At 41.0% G+C, this 18,239-nt stretch overlaps 1 protein-coding gene across 1 annotated transcript; it reads right to left on the bottom strand.

Annotated features, from left to right (window-relative positions):
* Positions 1-6,280: 6,280 nt before the first annotated feature.
* LOC115052264 (BCL2/adenovirus E1B 19 kDa protein-interacting protein 3) lies at positions 6,281-12,815 on the bottom strand. The gene is made up of 6 exons (XM_029516294.1): positions 12,662-12,815; positions 9,809-9,959; positions 9,540-9,621; positions 8,860-8,933; positions 8,299-8,445; positions 6,281-7,031 (listed from the first exon to the last, which is right to left on the bottom strand). The coding sequence occupies exons 1-6, from the start codon at positions 12,702-12,704 to the stop codon at positions 6,983-6,985; spliced, it is 546 nt and encodes a 181-aa protein (XP_029372154.1). The 5' UTR covers positions 12,705-12,815; the 3' UTR covers positions 6,281-6,982.
* Between the last annotated feature and the right edge of the window lie 5,424 nt (positions 12,816-18,239).

Here is an 18,239-nt window from a genome sequence, read left to right as displayed (position 1 = left end):
GCTGCTGGCTCTCACGGCCTCCAGGTCGTCAGCATGTCTGGCACCACACGACCTGCCACATTTGGCGGAGATGAGGTCGCTCAGATCTTAATGATGTTTGTTTTTCCCTGTTTCTCTCCCTGTCACATTTATGCTTTAAACCAAGCAAGCCTTATTATGTATGCGAGTGACTTACATTTGAGCTCAAAGAAGTGCTGAATCTGTATTAATGGCGTTTGAATCAGTAATTCAGAAAAAGCCAAGTCTCAGTGGAAACAAGGTGATGTTCCTACATCATGTCATAAAGATACACACAAGTAGCACAAGTATCTATAGCAACAAACAGGAGCTCTCACTGTTTCCTCCATCTCCCATGGGTGTTTGTTGTTGTTAATTTGACATGGACTCTCCCCAGTCAGCAGAAGGACACCCTGAGTTTTGTGTGCCGCCCAACCACTTTTTTGAGAGTGAACTTTTACAGGCTTTTTGAGTTCTGGACCGCAAAAAGACCTCCATGGATGGTTGGCAGCTGCGGCTGCACATGGAGCTAAGTCGACCACATCAGTATGCTGGAGGACCTGGTCTGAGTCACATCATTGTGCGGTTGATGAGGTCAGACAGTGAACGCTGCAGCTGGCTGGAGGATAAAGCCAAACCCCAAATGTGCCTGACACCATCTCCTGACTATTTTTTATTCATGATAGTGAAATGACCACATCCTGAGACTCTGATATTAACTGTACATGCGGTGAGCTGGAAGCAGACACCAAAGATTATAGCCTTGCTGCAGTGACAACAAAGTAGACTGTGTTGCCAATTAGTTCTACACGGCAGACCTGAAAAGAGTGGCTCAACGCTGCATAAAAGTCCAGTGAGGTCTGTTTGAGTTCTGACAATTAGCGTTTTTAAAACCTTTGGACCGAAAAAGAAAACAAGACAGCAACAACAATGATTAAAGGTACATAATGGGAAGCATGTGGGGCCTCCGGAGCAAAACAAAGGAAGATGTAATCCTAGGAAAGGAGGAGGAGAGGAGTGACACACAACCTCCAAATTTCATTAATGGTGTTTATTCTCATCAAATCCAGCCACTGGGGAAATTCACTGTCGTATTCTCTCCTTTCACTTTTTTCTCTTAGACTGAACTCACCATTTGACAATGATTATGAATACATATTTTCCATCAGGATCTGATTTATTTGTGTTGTGTGTAGAAATGTTTGTGACTGCATACAAAAGTATTATTTGCTGTCACAACAAACATTGCTGTTTTTCTTGGCTGGCTTCACAGAAAAAGATTGTTTCCTGACGATAACACTTTTAATGTGTTGCCGTAGTAAAGAAAATAATAATTATATCCACCACATAAAGGTTCCTCTTTACAAGAAGTTCTTTCATAAAGCAGCTTACTTCAGTGGCCTTATGATGGAGGAATGGACAGAAACTTTTATGACTAGGCAAACCACAGCTGGAGGTGATCATAAGGTCTCATAGCTCCTGTGCTGAGTGCGTACGTACTCATTACACTGTGTGATGTGCGGTATTAAAAGCTCGGCACTGTCTTACCTGATGAAGTTACATAACGGCATCCAGTCAGCAAGTCAGAGGGGTCTGATCCAACACCTCATTAAATCTGCAGCATCTATCAAAACCTCACCCCTGTCTGGTCGGGGGAACTCACTCCAAACCCCAAATTACAGCATTAAATTGCCTGAATTTCTCGTATTAGACAGCCTGTAGCTCTGAACCCAAGGCAGGAGGCTTAATAAATGGACCCACATCCCTGCAGCATATTTAAACTGCAAACTCTTGAGCCAAATTGGTATGTCATGGTGGATAAAGCTGTCTACTTTCCTGGAATCATCTACCACGGCACAGAGGGCATGAATACAAATTATATATTAAATGTCATAGATCCAAAATTAATCAGAAATTTTTTATTCATTGCTAATATGGAGCTGAAGTTTTGGTTTTTGTTTTTTTTGTTTTTTTTTTTCGAAGTGAGTCACTGCTCATTTATTTCCTCGGCCTTGAGCTATTCAACTCAAGCTAATGCAAACAAATTCATTTTAAATGACTATGCGTTAAAATATTAGTCCGTTCGATTGGTCTAAAAAAAAAAACCCAAAACAAAAAAAAAAAAAAAAAGAATTTTTCTAACCCTCAGACAGCAACTATGGAAAATTACAGGAAACATACAAAACCACTGCTATATTTTTCCAGTTTCCATTAACCTGCCTCAGTCGCCCACCTTCATACTTTTTGGTGAAATCACTCAGAATCATCTCAGTTGTAGACACAGAAACTTAAGCTTGAATGCCCTTCTCGGAAAAAACATGGCTATTACGCTTGAAGATTGATGATAGGTGCACAAAGTTTTTCTCAGACTGGCTTCACCGTAACAGGACAACATATCGTTTCAGAAACAACAATGTGGTTTCAGTGTCTCGGTATTATGCAAGCGCACATACGTAATCAGAGCCCCCGCCGTTTGCCGGTAGGAGCTGGGGCTGATGGCTTTGCCATGTGTAAACTGTGAGTTCACTCTGAGACTATCTCAAACAATCCAGCAGCTGGATGCATTCGCACTCACTCCAGCTTAATGTATGTCTCGCCGACACACCTACACACTTCATCCTGTCAACTATGACCGCTGTAAATCATCACTGCAGATACTTGACACCAAGTCATTCGTTCAGCTCAGTCAATCCCTCTTGCTGTCACCCAATACACCAATACTTTCCCATTTTCTGACCTTTCCTTTTGTTTCCCCCACCTATTCCATTTTTAGCCACACTCGCGGTCAAGGTGACGATATTAGGAGACATTGGTCCAGACTGAAATATCTGTTGGCTCGAATGGATAATTACTGGCTGTGCTGTCATGACTTTTAATACATGGTCCGTATAAACAACAATAACGTCAGTGAGGTCCTGCATATTCCTCTGGTTCTTGATAGGAATTGGTCATATTGTAATAAAAATTGTATCTGCTTCATTTATTTTGATTTTGGCAAATTACCAGCAAATTATTACCATTTTGGGGAAATAAACAGGGCTTGAGAAGGAAAGTGAAACCGTGGCTCCTTTCCTCACCTGGATTTTTCAGAAGTCACAGCGATTGTTGGACACAAATCTTCCAGGAATGTGCACAACATGTTCATGGAGGATTCTTCATTGCAAAGTGTGAGCCAGACAATTGCTTCAGGACGTGAGCACAAAACACACCTACACAACATCGCAGAGCCTGAACAGTACCGCATTGTGCTCCACTGAGTCTTATTCCATGTGCTCCCTTTAATCCGTCATACCTCTGGCACACTGAGACCCAGCATGTCTGGACTAGAAAGGACCAACGTATAGAGAGGAAGAGCTTGTAGTGTTCGAACACACTGGGTCATTTGTTCAGACACAGCTCATGTCCGTGTCTGTGCCACATTATGCTAACATGATCAATTACAGCTTACTACGAAGACGCTTACACAAGAGCAGGAGAGTGAAGACAGCATGTGAAATCAATTATTGCCCTGTGTCTTGTGTTTAACTTTGTGTGTTTGGTTAAGAAGAAAACAAAAAAAAAAAAACAAACAAAAAACTCACAACTCCAGAATTTCTTTCGCTCTCCTTGTTTCACCTCCATTCTTTGTCAAATATGAGGCTGATTAGTCAAACTGCTGCTTGTCTTCTCAGGAGTGAGAGAATATGAAAAATGCATGAATATCAGGATGCTAATGTTTCCGGCAGGGCATTTGTTGCGTATCAAATCACATCCAGAGAGCCATAGTGATCGCCCTCTGCAAACATTAATTCTTTTATTTATTGAACCAAATATAAAATGCTGGCAGTCAGGGGACTTATTGTGCATGGAGACCACACAATCTGAAAAAAGTGCTTTTTGACTCCAGTGTCTGAGGGAGGTTTTATGTGCTGTAAACAAATATGTGTGTAATTTCTGAGTATGAGATTGTGGGATAATAACATCAGAATCAGTGGACCATATAAGGGAAGTTGGCCACATGTGGTAAAGTGAAGTTACTGAGTGAGTGGACTTGTTTGAATGTTAAACTGCAGACGCCATGCCAGTTTGACTGAATTCCTTTGTCACATCCAACCTCTTTGAAACTGGACTCTCTATTTCCTGTCTAGCACTATAGGAGCAGGAAGATAATGCATTTTCCAGAGAGACAGATGTCAGATCTCTGAAACTCAGTCCAGGAAATTAACAGACTTCTTCCACAATCTGTCTCAGCCTCAGTATTTTCTGCCTTCAATAGTTACAAGGGACAAGGCATAAGGATAGCATTTAGAGTTTCTTTCGTAACACCAAATGCTCAGACTGCTTATCACACTACTCCACATGCATCTGAAAGGTCTGTGGAAAATCACATATGGCATTTAAGGCTGTTCACTGTAGTAATTGCCCCTTTTCAGGGAGGATATTACAGGGTCGACGGATCTTCACACAGTCCTCTGCTATGAAGAATTAACTAAGGTTCACAGCAGCAGGGACTAAAACTGTGTGAGAGCCTGGTGATTTACAACGGCCTGTCCACCTGTGACTGCCTGTTTGCCCCAAGCCCTGGATATATGGCTGGGGCAAGTTGAATCAGGGATAATCCACAGCCAAAATTCATGGCTTATAGGATAACTCAAACTTCTGTCTTTTTTGTCGATCATGATAACAGTGCACTTACCAAAGCAATAGTTCAGATCTGGGAACACCATAATAAATCAACAAGGCCATCTAAGCAGACAAAAAGCCAATGGGCAGCTTTCAATTCTTTTTCCTTTAAACTTTATTCTGTATGGCCAGGTGACATAAATAGAGCCACTGAACTGAATCTATTAATTATTAGCGACACTCAATGCGCTGAATCCGCTTTTAAAGAAGAGACATTTTAGGTGGAGTTGAGCAATCAATACAGGCTGTGGAGTAAACCTGCATTAACTCTTTATTGGCTCGTTATTCTTTTCATCTGTTTTTCATATTATTGCTTAGTGGGCACTCCAGAAAATCATTCAGTCTATTGAAGTTTTTGTGGCTGACATTAATATCGATTGAAAGGAAAGGAACGAGAGCCCATCTAAAATGTCAACACTACAGTCGATGACTGAACAAAGAAAATAATCTGTAAACCATACTGTAAACCACTGCACAATTTAGATGATTTCATATCCCCCCTGAAGGATTGGCCACAAGTACGGTAATTAAGACAGATGTCATGTCTGAATTCAGCCACTTTACTGAATTTTTAATTGCATTAATGGCTTAATGTCAGTCAAGATTGATGAGTGGACATTTCTTAAGCATCTGCAATCTCTTCACCTACCAACAACATGATGCCAAAACAACACTAGCCATAATTTGCATATGGCTGTTGTTGCATGTGAGTCTGTTACATGCGGCCGTGTGTGAATGGAAAACTTTTGTGCTCTGCCAAGGCAGGCTTGTTGTTGCTTGTTGTTGCATCGTCAGCGTGGTGTGTTTAGCGGCGGCTTAACAAACTCAGCAGGACCCCTCACATCAAACGCTCTGTTAATGGATTATAAATTCATTGGGCTTGGTCAGGCTGGACAGCAAATGTGCACGTGTACGTCCCAAGCAGCACAGCAAAACCTCAGTCTGCTTCTCAGACTTCTCCTCTGTTCAGAATCCAGGCAAGCTATTTTCATGAGATGTTAAGAGGAAACGAGTTTCTGCTTTATGGGAAGGCAATAAAATGTCAAATCCTTGACTGGTGAAGGAAGCAGATTGTTAAAAGGAGAAAAAGAAGACTTATGTGAGCTAAGGAATGAAAAAGACAGAAACAGACATAATGTTTCTGCAAGAGCTCAGATTGATAAGATGGAGAATCATCGCTGATGGTGACTGGGTTTAAAAAAAAAAAAGAAAAGAAAAACACCAGTGAAACATACGAAGACCTTATCAGCTCAATTCAAGTGTGAGTGATTTACTTCATATGGAAAAGGGAATAAATTCCGAACAGACGCTGTGGTTCATTGGCAGGTTGTTAACACAGTAGGTTGTAAAAATATTTCCATTTTCTTCTCAGTGACTAGCGGGGAACAACATCTAGATAACAAAAGCCCAAAACTGACAGCATATCGTAAACATACAATATTAAGTCCATACACAAGCTTACTTCAGCAAATCTTTCTGCTTTGCTGTCTAAAAAATGCTTCACCTTTTTTTTCTTTTTTTACTTTTTTTACTAACCAAGATGGCCATGCAAATGACAAACAATGCCAGGGTGAGAGTGGAGGAGAAGGATAAAAGACCCAAGAGGCAAATTGTGGTTTTTAGGAGTGAAATTTTAATGGGATCACGATTGGCTTTGTCAGAGGTCAAATATTTAATTGGTTTATGGGACCAAAAGCGCAACCAGAGCCACTCCTACATTCACTGGGCCAACTAAAAGTCTGTACAATAGGTAAACCATCAGGGCAGAAAACCTACGAGAACCATTCACAGTAGCTCAGTCTTACAGAGGGTCATTACCTTTGACAAATGACAGACATTTTGCTCTTTCAAAGGTTGGGGGAAAGGCTATCACATATTATCTTTCTCATTTTGTCTGCACACACTGTTCCCAGCTAACAGTTTTCATCTCCTCCTATCAAAGGGATTTATTGTTCTAGTGGATAAGACTCTCCTTCTCTCCTTTCTCTTGTATCTGGGCAATACCTCCTTTCTGATTATGCTTTAGCTGGTTGAGATCAGCGTTACTCTCCGGGAAAGTAAAAGTGACCTCAGTCTGACTCATTGGTGGGCTTCCATCCGCTCCCCGGGCGTTACGACATTCACAGACCAACAGAGAGGCCGACACAAAGACAGACTGGCTGAGTGCTGTTGGGTAGACGGACGTACAGGCGAACAGAGACGGAGGAAAAGACGAGCAGGGTCCTATGGTTGCTCCATGACGAAGAAAGGAGGCAAATTAGAGAGGGCAGACTGTGGCCTTATTGGCCAGAGTGTTAGCGGGGTGGTCAGTCTACAGCTGACGTCACAGTGTGCTAGTTGTGGAAGCAGCCAATCGCTTTCCTATGTAGATCCTAAGAGAAAAGAGGCAGTGGGAGTTAATTACTGACCATTCACAAACTACAGTTGTAAAATAGTAACCACAGCCAGGCACGGCAGGACTATCAGGCTTTGGATTTTTCTTTTTTTTAGCATTTCCAAATGTACAAATTTGATTAAACAGCACATTCATCTGCTTTCCTGGTAACTAGCTCACTACCGAGTAACCTGACTGCGGCTATTCTGTATCCAGTCAGCTTTTGCCAGTAATTTCCAGTGGCGATTTGAGGTATTGCAATGAAAAACTCCTAACAATCTACAGCACTTCCACCTTCGGCCACCACCAGATAAAAAATATATATTAACAAAAACACGTAAACGAGGTTAGTTATTGCTCTTTCACTAATTAATTTTTAATCCAAGGAGCCTCCAGCCGCCCCGGCTGGGAGGTTAGCTGAGATTGCGTTAAACTAAAACATTTAAGGGGTAATTTTTATATTTCCTCTGCCATTGAACAACGGGTGGTCCTGATTGTGAAGTGAAAACGTTGTAATACAATCTCTGAGCAGCGCTGCAGTCTGCAGCTTGATGGCAAGCTCCCAATGTTTCTTCTACACAGGTAAGTGAACAAGCGTTAAGAAAAACGGTGGCTGTGTGGCAAGAGCAAAACTTCCTGATAGCTCCTTTAAAGATATATGCATACTTTTTTAAAATACAAATAAGGAGGTCAGCTAGCAACAAGGTGACATTATAATGAAAATTGAGAGTTACATACTGTAAATCTTTATGATACCCCAAAACAGTGTTGTTTCTTTATTTACATGGACGAGCAGCAGTACAATAACATGTACACAGCCATTAAGCAGAGCATTAAGTTTTTTTTCATCTTATGCTGAGTCAATTGTCTATTGTTGAAAATCAGCAAGAAGAACATCTCAGTATTTTTAAAGGCAGGTAAGTGCTTCAATTCAAGTGAAACTTTGCTGAATAACATCTTCTTTATTCTTCTAGTAATATTTGACCTGCTGTGCTAAGCTGTGCACTATGTCCACCTACCTTAGTTTGACATTAAGGAGCTGCTATTTCTAAAATTTGTAAGAATTTGTGGTGGCCAAGGCTGCTCCCATTATCACTGTAGGCTGCTTATGTGTCATTTGAGAGTGGAAAGCTTGACGAGCGGAAAGGCAACAGCAGCTAAGCACGCAGAACAACATGAACAGTGGCTGGAATTCATTTGCTACAGGTTTTAATTGACGTGACAGAGTGAAAAAAATGGCCTGTAGAGGTGTGCGCGTGTCTCACCCAACTCCGAGTGTCAGCAGGTGTGAAGCCAGCAGCGAGGGAACGAGGATGAGCAGGACATCGGAGGAGAAGATTCCCCTCTTCATCACCTCTGTCTTTCGAACACTAAGTGAGCCCTGCTGCTTTGGATGCTGAAATACAAACTCTCTGCAGAGGACAGAGAGGATAGAGGAAGGTGATGAGCCAGTAATATGGCATGCAGGCAGAGGTAAGATAGGAAGGGGGAAAAAATAAACAGAGATAATGAACACAAAAGAGACAAGACTGGGCATGCAAGACAAGTAGTGGCAATGACATATAAGCTTTACAGTTGCTGATCGGTGGATTTTTGTTTTTTTTTTGTTTTTTTTGTCCTTGACCAGGCTCAGTGCTTTGTTTTCAGTCATAATGCTAAAATAAGCTAAGCTAAGCTAAGCAATTGCACAGTATTGTGGTATCGATCCTCTCATTTAACTTTTGCAAACAAAATACTTTTCCTTGACAATAGTTACACCGACACGTCTTTTAAAGTACTCTAACATCGCAGCAGATATAAATTTATACAGAAAATGAATCAATTACTTTGGTGGCATATTTTCAGGTCTACTGGACCAATCCCACACCCAGTCTGTGTCCACTCGCCGCTCCACATCCTCCTGCAACATACATCATGCATTGGATGCAACAGAAGGAAGTGCGTACCATTTATCAAAAGTGACTTCAAAAGGCAGTTTCATAAAAGAAAAAAAAAAAAAAAATCAACCCCACTTGCCTTACATCTCTATTGGGTGTTCAGCATCGCCAATTAGTTTTTAGAATTCTAATTAGGGCTGCACAATTAATCAAAATATATATAAAAAAAAAAAATACAATCAGAAAAATCACCGGAGCACCATACAGAGTATGTTGGGATGCTACAGAAATGCATTATACATTAGGGGACATTTTTGTTTTCACTGAATAGGAAATGCAAATGCAATTGCTCCAACAGAAATTGTTACTCATCAAAATTGCAAGATCTCCCAAACTATGATGGCTTCATTCTTTCCCTTTCTTTTGTGGGGTAGGACTGATTTGTGCAGCCCTAAATCTAATGCAGAAAGAAATTATACATTCTCAATGTACTGGAGAGCAGGAATTCATTATAAAAAAAATGATCAAGCAAAATTGTAAAATGCAATAAAGTCTATGATTTGTAGATTATAAGAGGGGGTATGCTGTAAATATTCGTGACATGTAGTGCCAGTGAAAAGTCTTCCCACCTGTATGGTGACACAATCACTGTCCTGATCACTAGAGGGTCTTGGGGAGCCAGTGGGCTGTGGAGTTACTACCTGTGGAGGACTACACACATCAAAGAGCCATTTACAATATCAACCACCAAGAAAAACACAGACTGCAATTTAGTGCAGCATTTCTACCAAAACAAACAAAGACAGAGAAAGTAAATGCACATTGACAAAAACAAGCAACGCCTCAATGGTCCCAGCGACAAGAGCAAAGGATGTGCACTAAGTCTCTGCATCATTACCTATCTCTACTCCTTTCACACTCAAGCTGCGCCTCCAGAAGAATCCTCTCCAGCTCCCCCTGCAGGGTGGAGGAGATGCTGTCCTGTGGCCCCGTCAGACTCTCCCTGCGACTCACGGCTGCAATCAGCTCCTCCAGCTCGACCCAGGAGCCTGATGAGGAAACAACAGGTGCAGCAGAGTTTGTAATGATGCACAGGCAGGCAGCAAGGAGGCAGACACCAGCAGGGCTTCATGCACATATATTAGACTCTAATGAGCCGGGAGCAAGTCAAGTTGCAGCGAGTAAACAGATATATCACTTTTGAGTTTTCAGTCCATTTTAGTGACTGCGCAGTATTTTTTGCTGTAATTCCACTCCTGCGCACTCTGCTGGGAGTAGATCTGTCACTGGGAATCAAATTATGACAAGATGTTCATGATAAGCTCTAATTACACAAAAACCCAGCAGAATGATCATCCCGATGTGATGGAGCTGTATTAGTACTTTACAAAATGCCAGCTACCACAGGCATGTTGTAATTAGACTGAATGAATATAATGATATTCAAATTAATGGTTTGTTTTTGTTTTTGCTCAATGCAATTTTTTTGACTGCTGCAGCTTGTGGTACTTTGCCACCATATAACTCCTTCCCATCTCATTCTGAGACGTGAAATGATGCATGTAGTTAACTAAGATTTATATACAGTTCACGATGTTTTTATAGGGGTAATTGATTTAGGCCATATCGCAAGGCCGTAAATGAAGCCTGTAGGCTTTATTTTATAATGCTACAGCTTTGCTGTGAAGTGGACAGTGAGTGGGGAGGTGTGTGTTTTGTGCGCCAACATATGGTGAATTGTAGGCTAAGCAGCGCCATCGCTTTCCTGACACAGGACTGTATCATATGCGTGTATAAAAATACACGTATGACGAAGGAAGCCATCTATCGCCGACAAAGACACGGCGTATGAATGAAAGGACAGATGAATGGAGATTCATTGTGTTCAAGAGATTTATACATGCACACACATAAACACGCATGGGTGCTGGCGTGTGTGGTGTGCCCACATCCATAGCCAAACAGTGGGGGAAGGGCTAACTCAGGCTGACAGCATGCTTGCTTATGTAAGATCTTATTTCTGTTAGAGATTAGCCAGTCACCCCTCCCCTTGTTTCTCTCTTGTCATGCTGTCTGTATCCCTCTCTGACATTGGCAGCATTTATAAAACATCAACACCTCAACATCCCACCAAAGTATCCTTCCTTCTCATCCGGTCCCGCTAATCTCCCCTCTCCTCGGGTTTATTACGCTGTGTATTCACACAAACAGTCGCACAGGGGGTGGAAACATCAACTAGGGGAGGGGGATGGGGTGGAGGGGCAGCAAAGCAGGGAAACTGTGCCATTGCCCTAGTTGTTTTTGTACAGAAGGGAGTTATGACATAACAGCTGCCTTGCTCTGCCTGACTTATCTGTCACCATACTGCAGCACTAAATCAGTTTCTATGGTGCAATCCTGTACACATTCATCTGTGCCACTGCCAAATCAGCTTTATGTAATGTGGACAAGAGCTGGATGTTAAAAGACTGAATGGACAGCAGCACAACAGATTAATGTTTGTTGTGAATGCCTGTTTCCAGGTTAGGGACTGCACACAAATTATCCGAGCGTAAAGCAGGAAGGTTATGCTTTTGTTTGTCTATGCTAAAAAATGTGATGTCTGGTTGTTGTGAGAGACCACTGGAGACTAATTTTTTTATTTTTTTTGAAAAATTTACTGAAAAAGCCTAAATGATGATATAGAAATAGAAAGACATCTTTCACCAAAGAGGTGATTTTTTTTTTTTTTTTTTTTTTTTTGCTACCTTCTTTTAGGGAAATGCTCTCCTGTTATGATGACAGAGCAGGTAAATGTATCAGAACTAGTTCATCTGTGATGTAATGCACGTTCAGCACAAACCAACATACAACATAGAAAAACATGACGGGGGGAGGGGGGGGGTGTGAATACAGCGATAGCAGAGATAGAACAATAAAAACAATCAAACAAACAAAAACACAAAAACTGCTTGTGACTGAGTGTGCAAGAAGAAAAATATTAGCATTTTCTTTAATCAATTTTATTTTCTGTAAATTTAAATTTGTGCAACATTCTCGTGGAAAGAGGTCATTTAGCAGCAGCTGGCACTTGCTGATTTCACTGGTAATATGCCTAAACGGAGCATAAAAATGTCAAACCTGAAATTTTTGTTGACTTATTCAGGAAGAGGTATGACATCATCAATACCAGTATTGACCAAAAGATACAGTGCTGGTTAGACCACATTTGGTAACTTTTGAGTTGCCGAAGTCCAAACCCCATCCCGCCTTGACAATTTTACCTCAGTCCCTCAGTGTCCTGTGCCTCACACATTGTTCCATATGTTTGAACCAGCATCTTCTGTGCCAGGCAATGTGCACACAGCACAGTGGAGCTATAAGCGTCAGGAAATCTTCACAGCTTAATTGGCTTACTAAGATAGAAACGGGTGAGTCAGGGAATCCGTTTACACAATGACAGTGTCAGTGGCAACAACATCAACATCAACAACAACAACAACTACAACAACTACAAAACTGTCTTCTCACTCCTGCCCTAGGCTGATACAGTCCTGTCTCCACTGATGAGGCTGAATATCTGCACATCACACCTGGAAACAAGCTGAGCCACACAATGTTGACGTTTGTGAACGTGAATCGACCCAAAGGCAGCCTTAATCATCGTTCCTGGTTGGCTGTCACAAGAGAGCCAGGTGTCCTCCATATCAAAAGCAGATGAGTAACACAACAGCAACACAACGGCCTGGTCAGTGCAAGCACCTTCACTCACCGTACAGTCCGTCCTCTGGCGTCTGCGACCCGGATAAAGACATGTCTGATGACCGGGGGGTTTGTTGGAGGGGAGGGGGGTGGAAACAGAGAGAGAGCACGGAGGGATGCTGCTGACACTGAGCGAAGAGGACAAGCAGGTGCGACGCTTTTCTTTCAATCACTGTTGGGTTTGTTGTCTCTAACAGGGACACCGAGCAGGGACGCTGCGATAATCCTCCCCCCACCCCTCCCCTTCTCTCCCTCCCTCCATCCACCCCCCACCTCCTTTCCCATGTGTCAGGAGGGAAGAGGTAAACAGAGCAGGCTGAGAGCTGAGCAGGTAAGAAGCCACAAAGTGCATGGAGACTAAAGTTTCTCCCAATCCCCATTTTTTTTTTTTTTACATCAGCAGGAATATAAGCGCTCTTCGAATTAAACTCTGAAACATTCAGTTGTGCTTTGCTACTGAAACTAATAATACTGCTGCAGTGCATATATTTTAACCTGCTAGAAATAACACACGTTGATCGTTTCATCAAATGGGTGCTGCAAAGTGGGGGCGTCATTTTAATTTCAAGATCAAGCCACGTTGCTATTTGGCACATTTGCCTTTACCAATAGAAAATCTCCTGCTGTATATCAGAAGGAAACTGAATTACCTCCCGGCTGGTGTTTATACTTTATAGTAAATGCACTTGCTGGATATTCATTAAAGGGTTTATTTCCTCTGCAAACTGAAATTGGTTTGTACCTGGGAGCCAGTGGTAGTGATTGTTTGTTGGCAAGAGTCATTATAAAACACAATCTGATCAGCATTACCTCCTCTGGACAGAGTTGAAACTATAAAGTTTGATGCTGAACTCATAATTTGATTCTAGACTGGTGACTAAACCGTTATCAGCTACAATGAAACTTAGCTCATTTAATAAATGCGTGCCGGTTTCTTACTTTATAATAAACCAGTGAGAATCTAATCTGGACTCATAAATGTTAAATGTTATTGGGTTGTTCATTCATTAAATCACGCTACTCTGCTGTAGGAAGATTAAACAGCAGACTGAAAACAGTCCCACACATTAGAAGAAGGAACCCTTTCAGCAGCACTTTGCGAATTCCCAGAAAATACTGAATTGACTTTCCCCAGTAACAACCGTAGGAATGAACATATGTGCACATCAGGCTACAGTACTTACAAACTGCTTCTTTGTCATGCAATTTGATGTTCAATCATTTCTGATCATGTGTGAAAACAATTACTCCTGCTGCTGAGTGTTTGTTCTGATAAAATGATGTGAAATCAAATAAATAATTATTAGTGAAACAATCTTCCTGTGACTCAGAATAAGTACCTGCTGTATAAACACATTGATATTGAGAATTTATTTGTTAAAGAATGTTTTGAATAAATATTTTACCTAAAATTCTAGGAAAGTCCAAATGTTTAACGCCCCGAGAGGCTCCAAAAGCTGGTTTATAACGTCCGTTAATCATCTCTCGTCCTGGCCACATCCTTGTAGGATGATTAAATTTCACCGCAATCCCCCCATTAAACTGAGATTTGTCTTCTGTTTCACAAGAACTGGTGGCATTCTGTTTACAGGTATACCCACAGATAATTTATCTGCTTATGGATTTATATTATTCATTTAAATCCAAACGGTCCGGAAGGTGGAATATTGTTGGCATCTCCTGCTACCTGCAGCAGACTCTAACATCACATCTGCTGATACAAGTGAAGGTGTAATAAGGCTCATAAGATTGCTTGAGAATCTGAGTTACACTGAATGTATTTCATGCAATTTCTCCAGACAGATCAAGTAAGCTGGCGGACTGTCAGCTTGTTCATCTTTATGATTTCCCCGTGTCAATATTAAATATTGTTTTGCTTATTGGAAAAAGACAAATTGCTTTCTTGGTTCTGGGAACACGGCCTCCCAATTCCCAGTGAGCGCCCTGATTATATGACTGTAATTCTATTGTATATCAGTACACATCATTTATTTATGATGGATTATAAAATAATGACATGGATCTGTGTAAGGCCCCTCCTTCTTTCCCACGCAGGCGGCTATTGTAGCTGATTCACATCACTTGAACACATCATTTTTTAGGCTAATGATAACTCTTTGGCGTTGGCATTTTGTTACAGCAATGACGAAACGGTGCAGATTGTCCAAAGAAAATCCACGCAGACAAATTAGAAGAGCAGCTCAGACTCAGGAACTCAAAAGAATATTTACTACAAGGACGTTTCTTCTGATAAAGCTGTTTGACTTTCAAGCACCAGTTGTTTAATAAGAAATTTTACTTAGTAGTCTGCTAGCATAACTGAACATAAAGACTGCAAGTAGAAGAAGAGACATCACTCTTTTCTGAAAAAAGCAAATATATGTATTTCCCAGGAGGTACTACTTTAAATCTATAGCCAAGAGTCAATCAAATACATTTCCATCTTAAAAAATTTTGCAGATGAATGTCACCTTGACGTTACGATTTATGCTATTTACGCATTGATTTGGAATGCTTCACTGCAACCTGACAAAAAAAAAGAAATTATACAAAATAAAGATCTTCAGTTCAGTGAATCTTCTAGGGAGCTGCTCTTTTAAAATGTGTCTGTTCGAGAGCCAAATTATGTAACAATATTTGTCATAGAATTCAGGTTAATGGTAAAGTCTAAACATTTTTTTTTTTTTTTTTTTTTTTAAAGGCTGCCCCTTTTTAATCTTTGGCAAACTGTGTATAGGCTGTAGAATATCCTTTGAAGTGTGCCTGAAAAACATCAAATGAAATGGACCAAAGCAGATCAGGATGTTCATGCTTGCTGCATCATCACTTTATCTCTATCATGTACCTGGAGAACGAGAACTCGCCACTAAATTTAAACAACTCTTGAGGGAATTACATCGAAAACGTGTTTCAGATTTTTTTTTTTTTCTCTCTTGTATTGAATGAGCCCTGTGGCCAATGATTCATCTATTTCTGTGGCATTCCTTTAATACGCTTGGCATCAATGACACCACAGACTCAATGCACAGACTCATTCATGTAGCCCAGAGCAACCAGAAACACAACACAGTAGAACACACACACTACACTATAATACAAACAGAATGCTCATCCTGACGCATATAAGAACCTCTTATTAACTCTGAGTTATGATAGATGCCAAATAAGCAAACAACATTTTATTTTTTCTTTTCTCCATTTGGAAAGTGTATTATAATGCAACACTTTAAGAACAACATCACCACCTAGTGGAAAAAAGAACCAAAAAAGTTTCATGTCCTGAAGCACTGTAATTTACTTCGACAAAAATTAAAACTGTCCTACGTTCTTCGTTCAGATCCAAACTATTATTGATTAAAATACAATTATTTAGGTTCTAAAATTATTGTAATACACCTTCTAAGTGTTATTTGAGGTGGACAAGAAGATGAAGCCTTAAGAATAATGAAAGGTATTGTTAGAGCCTTCTGTGTGCAGCAGCAGCCAGAAACCTCTTCTCAGCCATTTATTATGTTGCCAAGCAGTGATTCTCTTCTGACCTCCAGCCTTGTTTCAAGACAAGAGGACAGACACAGAAAGTCACTGTTCAGCCCAGAAACAAAGCGGTGAAAGTTCCCTCATCCATCAAAGGAACTTAAGATCTCTGACAACGTTCTGGGCCTGGCTTAGATCAAAGAGGGAGATGCCAGCTGTACTCAGGTCCAACAAATGGCTGCCCACCTTGTTCATCCATCACGCTTGAAAGAGAGATAGCAAAATAATAAAACCTTTTCAAGTAATGGCCACTGTTAGGGCTCACCATTAGACACGTCCCCTATCCTACAACGTTGTGTTAGGCATATGATTGATGACTTGATCTGAGTCTAAATTAAAGGATCTGCTTGAATTTCACTTTTTTTGTGGCCGTGCAGGCAAGGAGGCTGATTAATGAGTGCCAGTGAAACTCACGGGGTTCTTGCGGCGGCTATGTGGGCACTATGAAAACATGATCTGATTGGTGATATGCAGGGAGCCTTTGAATTAGTCTGAGAAATAATAATTACCATCCCTGGGTTTACCCCATGAGGATGATAATTGAACCATGGGGGAACACACAAGGCAAGCGACAGAGGATGAGAAGGAGAGCCGTTGCACAAAAGCTGCCATGCAAACTTTTACTATGACAGTCTAAGAGTTTAGAGTCACTCAAGCAGCTTTGTGAGGTTGTAGACAGGTGCCATGGCACCAGCATGAAACATGGCAATAGTAACTGTTAGCATCCTGATATTTCTAAGTTATTTTGCTTATTTCAGTAGTACTAGCATTCAGTAAGAAGGTTCAGTACATTAGCATTTGCTTTCAGCACAACGTCAGCTGAGATAAGAGAGAGAGAGTAATAGCATGAGCAATTACTTAAGTTTTACTCGTATTCAATCAAGTATTAAAACAGTGGCGCCACCAGGTGATAGCCGGGAGGAGCACAGCCCCCTGATAAATTTGCTTTGCGAATTTAATTACCTTGCTAACGTTAGCTGGCGCCACATGCTAGTTGCTTTTTAACATGATAAAATCTGTTACTTAGCAAACATTAGCTGGCAATATATGCTATTAAAGTTACTTTTTGACATGATAAATTATATGTTATATGCTGTATTCATTCTGAAATTCAGTATGATTTTTGGATTTGCTGTGCCACCCCATGATTTTCAGTGACCCCATCTGGCCACCCCTATGGAAAGTTTCTGGAGGCGCCACTGTATTAATCTCATGTCAAGTTTGATGAAAAATGATCAAATCAATAGTGTTGTTGTTATTGACATCAACCAATTTCATCATCATGGTGGCACGACGTATTCTGATAATCAGCAGGCTTTGTCCTGTGGAGACCATGAATGTCTGTACAATATTTCATGGCAATCCATCAAATAATTGAGGTATTTTGTTGTTGGCTAGAAAGGAGGACTGCCTGACATAGTATCCTTTGTGTCATGTTGATCCACTGACAAATACAATATAATATTACAGTTTTAGATCATGCCATGAGCATAGGCAGTATATTCAATATACTACATTAGTAAATAATCTGGATGTGTTTCCATTTCTGAAGCTGTCATTACAGTACGTTATTTTAAATTCTGTCTAGGAAACACAACAGCAGCAACAGTACATGTCTATTGTGGCCTAATAGTATTCTGTCATTTCACAAAGCAGTCCGTGGGCAGCTGCTGCGTCTGTGCTCTAAAACTATAAAAGAACAGCTTCTTAGCTCTCACCAAGCTATCTTGCTCTGCACACAATTCTACTATAATCACTAGTGGGACGATTTAAACGGTGGTCAGAATACAATGGACAGTAAACTAAACACCACCTATAAACGCTGCCAGCAGAAGTTCTTTGTCATCGGTAAACTCAAGGTCTCTCTGTGACTGATAGACTACTCTGCCTGTTCCGAAGCCTCATAGAGTCTGTCCTCCTTTCATTATCCTCCACTGCTCCATCTGCTGCTTCTCCACATTGACAGCCTCCAACAGACACACAAACATGCACTAATTCTAACATCACTGGGCCTTTCAAGTCTCACGGACGTCAAAGCCGCCGCTGTCGTGTTA

Source organism: Echeneis naucrates, chromosome 12, assembly GCF_900963305.1.
Source record: "Echeneis naucrates chromosome 12, fEcheNa1.1, whole genome shotgun sequence".
Lineage (NCBI taxonomy): Eukaryota > Metazoa > Chordata > Actinopteri > Carangiformes > Echeneidae > Echeneis > Echeneis naucrates.
Note: the sequence above shows the minus strand (reverse complement) of the source record. Positions and strands in the feature narration are given on the sequence as shown.

Coding starts and splice junctions, on each gene's coding strand:
- LOC115052264 (XM_029516294.1), bottom strand. CDS start 12,704: ATGTCTTTATCCGGGTCGCAGACGCCAGAGGACGGACTGTACG. Junction 8,934..9,539: donor GTGATTGTGTCACCATACAG/GTGGGAAGACTT, acceptor TGTATGTTGCAG/GAGGATGTGGAGCGGCGAGT. Junction 7,032..8,298: donor CTGCTGACACTCGGAGTTGG/GTGAGACACGCG, acceptor CTTTTCTCTTAG/GATCTACATAGGAAAGCGAT.